The sequence below is a fragment of the Alligator sinensis genome, unplaced genomic scaffold (assembly GCF_000455745.1).
Source record: "Alligator sinensis unplaced genomic scaffold, ASM45574v1 scaffold809_1, whole genome shotgun sequence".
Classification (NCBI taxonomy): domain Eukaryota; kingdom Metazoa; phylum Chordata; order Crocodylia; family Alligatoridae; genus Alligator; species Alligator sinensis.
Window position 1 is genome coordinate 2011097 of NW_005841956.1, and position 7410 is coordinate 2018506.

The 7410-nt window shown below is 50.0% G+C and overlaps 1 protein-coding gene across 1 annotated transcript in view; it reads right to left on the reverse strand.

The window, feature by feature from the left end:
* The window catches only part of YIPF6 (Yip1 domain family member 6), a 12971-nt gene extending 12825 nt beyond the window's left edge, over positions 1-146 (reverse strand). The window contains exon 1 of the mRNA XM_006020499.3: positions 36-146. Within this exon, the coding sequence (XP_006020561.1) occupies positions 36-83 (48 nt within the window). The 5' untranslated portion in view covers positions 84-146. The remainder of the gene's footprint in view (positions 1-35) is intronic.
* Positions 147-7410: the final 7264 nt, after the last annotated feature.

A 7410-nucleotide genomic window follows, 5' to 3' on the forward strand; every position in this document is an offset into this window, starting at 1 on the left:
CCGCCGGGGAGGCCCCTCCCGGACCCCGCTCTCACCAGGGGCTTTGCAGCGCCCCCAGCCCCGCTGCCCTCCGCCGCCGCCATCTTGGTCCCCCTCCCCGGCGGTGGAGGCGACGTGGAAACAGGGCGCCGACCTCATTGGTGCGCGCCAGGCGCAGGGAAATTACGTCACGCTCCTCCCTCCCAGCCCGCTGGGGTGTCCATGGCAACGTAGGGCGCGGGCGCCAGAGGGTGCGCGAGGGCCGCTTGCGCGAGAGCCGGGATTTAAAGGGACAGGCACCTTCCCCCAGGCTGCACAGGAGGCCTCTCAGTGCCTGTGGTTAGACTGGCATCCACGCCGCAGTCGGGAGAGCCCCTTGGCAGGCCTGCCACAGGCCCAGCCCAAAGCATCAGCTGCTGGTGAGATCAGCAAGGATCCTGGTTTTCTCTGATAAAAAAAAAAAAAAATCACCAATTTTTGGTTTAAAAAAAGGAACCTAAAATCCACATTTTTCCACTATTAAAATGAAACATCATTAATATTAGTGATCATGGAAAAATGTGGATTTCAGGTTCCTTTTTTTAAACCAAAAATTGGGGTTTGTTTGTTTGTTTTATCTGAGAAAACCAGGATCCCTGGTGATCAGCTACCACCGCTGCCCAGTGCCGCCCATCGCTGCAGCCCCTTGGGCTCAGCAGCTCAACGTGCCACCTGCACCAGGGGTGCGATGGCTATGGGTCAGCCATGCCTGCTAGCTCGGTGCCCCGGGCTGTGGGCAGTAGCATATGGACTAGGATGACATGGTCTGAGCTCAGTACAGGGTAGAGGCTCAGCTCGGGGAGCCCCCTTAGTGCCGGCCCTGTGTTCCCTGTGGTGGCAGATGACAGAACAAGGAGCAATGGGCTCAAGTTGCAGCAAGGGACGTTTAGATTAGATATTAGGAAAATCTTTCTCACAGGAAGGGTCGTAAAGCACTGGAACAGGTTACCCAGAGAGGTGGTGGCATCTCCATCCTTGGAGGATTTTAAGACCTGGCTAGACAAAGCCTCAGCTGGGATGATCTAGTTGGGGCTGGGCCTGCTTTGAGCAGTGGGTTGGACTAGATGACCTCCTGAGATCCTTTCCAACCCTCATTTTCTATGACTCTATGAACAGGATCCTCTTGGAAGGGCCTGAGCTTCCCCGGTCCCTGCCCTGGCTTCTATCAAGAGTGCATCCCTGGAGGCCCATTGCTCCTAGGATGCATCCTCCAGGTGAGAAGGATGCTCCATTCAGCTTCAGCCCCTGTTCTGCATCTGTCTGCAGGGCCCCCTCAGTGTCTGGCTGGTGGAAGTTGGTGATGAAAACCTCCACTCCCTGTGGATTATTCTTAGACCAGCCAAGCCCAGCACAGAGACTGTAGATGATCCTTAGATGTTTTGAGACATGTTAGTAAATACACATGCCTTCTTTTTCAGGGCTGGGGAAGGGGCCTGCCATGCACGAGTGACTGGTGCCTCCTGGGCACCTTGCCCCCCCCCAGCAACCAGTCAGCACCCGGGGTGGAGGGGTCCCCCCAAGGCTGATCGTACCGACCTGGAAGTGCACTTCTGCGTGTCCCACTCACACTTCTCCTGTGCTGCTGGGATTGCTTCTCCTGGCACCCCCATTCCACAGCCAACGCTCTCAGGGGGGGCACCAGCGCTCTCGCCTGCCCACCCTGCCCGTTGCCTAAATGGGGAACACTGGCTGTCAGGTGGTGCACTAGCACTCTCAAGGGGTGCACGTGCACCCCTGTGCACCTGCTATGCGTCGCCACTGCTGCTGTGGTTTTGTCCATGCAGCCATCAGTCTCTAGGGATTAGCCTACACATGTGGGTTCAACTTTTGATAGGGAAATTTGCCATCTGGGTCTACTAATCCCCCTTTATGCCCATTCCTAAAATGTCTCACAGCCTGGCTGGATGGGCAGATTCTGTGAAAATCAATATTAGCCTAAAACCAGCAGGAAATGCTGCGCCTCAAGACTGAGGTCTTTGGCAGAGCTCTTTCGATCACACTTGTGCAATAACTTCAGTTCTGAAAGACAGTGTTATTAATTGGTTCCCTTCCTGTTATAATAGCAGTTTGACCCTTGTAAGATGACCCTTATTGTTTTATATGTAATTGCACATTACTGTAAAAAGCATGTCTTGGAAATTCCAGTTTGTCATTTTTTCCACGCTACATTGACAAGAATAAGGTGAAAACCTCCCATTGTGCCCTTGAGATCAGTCTCTCCGGCTGACATGTTTATAAAGCATTTTCTTCCTGTTAATATAACCCGAAACATATTAAAGAACTGTCCAGAACAGCAAGCGAGCTCTTCTTAATCAGCTGTGCTAATATCAGAGTACATTTCAGAATTCATTGTGATGGTGTTCTATTTGGTGCATAAATAGGAACGACTTAAATTGCAGGTTCATGATTTTTGCAGGAACCATGAAAAACAGCAACCTTCTCAATCACCGCGAAAAATGGCATCAGTTGCAATTTCCCAGGAAATCAACCAAAAAAAATTAATAAAAATAAAATGCAGGTTCCCCAGTGGGAGCCAGTGGTCCTCACTGCCATGACAGCCCACCCCTGCAGCCCACCTGGGAGGGGAAGGCACCAGCTGGTGAGGGGACAGGAAGGATAGCCACCAAGATGGCAGCTGCCCCCCCTTGCCTCTCCACCATTCAGCGCTGAGGGGCCACAAGAAGGGCAACCAGTAAGGATGGTGACCCCCCCCCACATCCCTCCTTCCCTCGGAGCCTTTCTGCCTAGCAGTGCCAAGGAACAGGGCCACCATAAAATGACTGTGAAATCAGCTCTTTGGGCTAAAACCAAACCACAAAAATTGCTTTATCTTGCCACAAGTTAGGTAAATCCTTCTGCATAAGCATGGAAACGGAGGAAGGTTTCATTCTACTAACTAATGTTTCCCTGCCTTCTCCAGGAGAAAATGTGTTCTGAATTAAAAGACAACAGAAAAGAGGAATGAAACAGAAGACACAAAATTACATATGTATATATTTCTTCATATAAATAATATAATTGACATCTTGGGCCTCAAAAAATAAAAAATGTGCTTAGTAGATAGAGCATGGAGTTTTTGTTGGTATAAAATAAAAGGCCTCGTGTTTTACCTTGTTCTAATCCAGACATTCAAGTGAAAAAAGACCATTTTATACTGATTTTTATATATAAAATAATTATAAAATGATACGTCGTTCATAATTATATGCACAAAAACATTGTCTCTAACATCTGGACACTCCATTTATTGATCTACATTCAGAATTAAGAGAGAGACATTACAGGAATGTAGATCAGAGGTCTGGGACCAAATGCTGTGGGCTTGCTGATTGACAAAGATTGTTGTTGTTTGGTTGGTGTGGGTTTTTTAAAGGAAATTCAAATGTTCAGGCCAACAGTTAAAGAACAAACTGTGACTGAAAATACAGTTTATGACTTCATTCCTTCAGAGATTTAACTTTGTACACTGTGAGTAGTTTCACTGATTCCAACGAGCTCACTCACAGAGTCTAAAATGAAGCATACATATAAATCTTTGCAGAATCAGGATCTACCTCTAGTTTCCCAAGCTAAGTCTGCTGCTGATCATTTGGCTTAAAAGAAATATCAAGTTTGATAGATTGACTCAATGTACCATTCTGCAAACTAGGTCGAAAACTGCATGAATGCTAGACAATCAGTGCTGTCTGCAGCTGGGCGAGGTGTTCTGGAGACAGGAGTAGGGATGTTGTCAGACTATAAGTCATAAGAAAACAGGGAAGGACAAGACGTGGGCAATAAGCTTGGCATCCAGACCAAGCTCCATCAGCAGTGACTCATCCTTCTACTGGGTTTCAGGAGCCAGACCCAAGGCCCTGGTAAGTGTCAAGGCCTCGGTTACCAAGAAGGGATTCTGCTTGCAACTGAGTAGAGGAACAAATGATGTGAAGGTGGGGGGACACCCTTATCCCAAGATCTCTTCCCTAAGGCATTGCTTCTCCCTTCAGCTGCCAATGCCTCCATTGCTAGCTCCACCAGCTGTCCCTTCTCATCAGCATGGAGGCAGACCAGGCATTGTCTGGGAGCCATCCACCAGGTCCACTGGCAGGAGCTGGGCCCATGACTTACACTTGCCATGCTTACACAGCAAGCCAAGCACTCAACCTTTACTGGTGCTGGAGAGAAACTGGTCCAGCAAAGAAGGGTGAGACTGGGTAATGGGGCTGGATGCAGGACAGCAAGCAGACTCACAGACTCACTCACAGAGGGGCCTTCTCACACTGTTTTGTCTCACTTCTGACACCCCTCGAGGCCTCTGTCAGTGCAATGTCTTCTTACTCAGCTACACACAGTAATAGGGATGCCTCTGCTGCCCAAGTGGGATTGGCAGGCACTGAAACAGCACAGGAAATGAGAAGGGGGTGAGAAGGTTTGCCAGCAATAATAGTGCCAACACAGGACTTCCTCTCCTTGTTAGGCCAAACAGCAGTTCCTCTGTACCTGTCCCAGGGCTCAGCAGAGGAAGCACCAAGCTATCCTTGCAGAATAACTGACCCTGGAGAGGGACCCATGGTGAGTCATCCCCCCAAATCTTTCCACTCTTATCTCACTACATGCCACCAGCAGCTGGATGGTGACCTGCCAACTGAAGGAGACTGCAATAGAGGGTGGGGGCTTTGTAATCCAAATGGGAGAAGCCACCTTCCCTGGGAGGCAGGAGTGCGTCAGGGAGGGAAGGATAGGATGGAGGCTCGGCTCACATTGATATCCAGATCCTTCAGAGACCCAAGTAGGATGGAGACACTTTCTACTGAAATGCCTTTTTTCCAACACAACACAGAGGACACACTCCAAACCCAGGAGGGAAACATCTTTCTCATGCATCATGGGGGGCCTGCTATTCTGGCTGGGGGCCTCACCATCTTCACCAGTTGCCCTGATATAGATTTTATGTAGGCTGAGGTGGTCACCAGAAGGCACTAGATTCTTGGCCTGCTGGTCAGGGTAGGGGAAAGGTCCAGGCTGTAACAGATCGAGGAGGAGAAGGAACAGAAATGGCAGGCAGGGCTTATGCACTAGATGCTTGAGGATCTGGGCCCCTAGATCTTCTGGGAGCTAGAAGAGGCCCCCAGATGGAGGCTTCTTGCCTTGATTCTGTCCTTTTTTAACTCACTTGGCCCTTTCTTCTGGCTTAGGGGCCATCAAAAAGGTGGCTCCAGCAGAATTAATTATGGTGGATGAGAATGGTGGATGAAAGCCTGTTGGTGATGTTGACTGGGTGGGTGGATGAGGATGAAAGCAGAAAGGTGGGCAGAAGCAGTGTTTGTGGCCCCCCAAACCTACAAGAACTCCTCTCATGTAGCTGAGGTAGGGTCTTTCATAGGAAACTGGTGACAGGAACAGGCATGAAAGAGGAAGGGTATGAGGCAAACTGTTCCTCCAAAATAGGCTGTAGGGAGGCAAAGAAACACATGAAAAAAATCGGGTAATATATCTGCTTGTACATTTGGTGGCACAGGCAACATGGGGTGCTAGAGAAAATATTAAGTGACCTAGTAATCAGCAAGAGTGGGCTGGGGTGATAGACTGCACCAGGTTAAATGAGGGGCCAAACTGAAGTACTGAGGAAATAAAAGGTGGCAGGGGCAGAGCAAGTGGGGAGGTTGAAGCTCTTGGGCACAGCCACAGTGATGGGGAGGGACTGACCTGAATGCAAATACAGATTTAACAGGGATTTCTTGGGAGTAGAATGCAAAAGGCAAGGCAGCGATGACAGAAAAGAACAGTTCCCCTGATAAATAGCATATTATTCAGGCCCTGATAATGCCCGTTTGGAAAGGTGAATCCCCCTGGGCCCAGCTCATCAGTGTGTGAGATCTGTTTGACTCGGGGCCTGAAGAAGTGCAAGTGAGGCTTCACCTCCAAGGCCCCAGGATTGACTCCAGCAACCCACTTGCCAACTGCATGCTCACCACTCGCACAGTCAGGAATAGCTGGAACAGCACCTCCGAAAACACCTGTCTGATCCCATACCTATGGGAGGATCTAGCAAGGCGAGTCCCCTTCATCCAGGGGCCAGATCTTTTAGCTTTATGGCTCCAGCAGAGCTCCCTACTTTCGGTAGAAGATGCAGAGCGCTACTTACAACCTAGCTGTCCCTTTCCCCATGAGCGGAGGCTGTTGGCTGGGGCTGCAGAGGGAACTCCCCTTTTCTTGTTTTGTTTGCTTGCTTTGGAAGAGCTGCCTTTGATCCAGTTCCCACTAACCTCTGTCCAGCTGTGTTGAATTCAGCGGAGGCGAAGGGCATCTCAGGGGCCCCGTCCTATGCAGGACCTCATTGCTCCCACCACACTAAGCACTAGGGTTGCCAACTCTGTATCTATTTCAGGTGGTTTCCTCACATGATATAACAATGCCAGGTATCCAGGTTGTAGCCATATTGGTCTAGAGGAAAAGGCAATCAGGACTCATAGTAGAGATGATATCTTTTATTAAACCAACAAGATTTCTGCAAAAAAAATTCTTTCCTTGCAAGCTTTTGGGCACAAACACCCTTCATCAGGCATTGGAGAAAAGACTGTAAAAGTTCTCCTGGGTAGAAATGAAAGTTCATATTTCATAGGATTTCACAGAGGAGTCAATAGATGGAAAACTCCTCTGTGCAGTCAGTTCATAGCTGGTATGGAGCCTCTCACCTCTGTGTGAGTTCCTGTAATGTTGCAAATTACCTTGAAACAAAGGTGGGGGCAGTCTCTCAGATTTCAGGTGATCACCATTGCTTCCTGCTTGAGAAAAGATGAAGATCTCATTTAAAAACCCCCCCACTAAAATTCAATATCTTCCACATGTCATGTATCCAGGTGGTAACAATGACATGCTTTAATGATGACACAAATGACTTAATATCAGGAAGGCAAAGGCACATTACTATCACATTTTAAAAACCCACTGGACATGGGCAACTGGTGCCTCCTGAGTCTGGGGGGGCACCAGACTGCCAATGGGGGGGTGGTCCCAATGGCCGATTGCCAAGCCAGCGGTAAAACCGGAAGTGTACCTCCAGTTTCATGGCTGGCGCTTCCAGGGGGTGCATGGCCATGAGTGACTGGTGCCTCAAGTCAGGGGGGACACATGGCCCCCCCGACACCAGTCAGTGACAGGGGGGAGGGATCCCCACGGGCGATCTCACTCACCAGAGTCCCATGGCCACTTCTGGAAGCAGCGCTTTTGCTGGTGGCCCCGCTTCCCGGTCGGCGCTCACAGGGGGGGCACCAGTGCTCCCACCTGCTCCCCTGCCCGTCACCTAAACAGGGAGTGTGGCTTGACAGGGGCTGCACCAGTGCTCTCAGGGGTGGCACGTGCACCCCTGTGCACCCCCTACGCATCACCACTGCGCACGGCCCATCTCCGGGG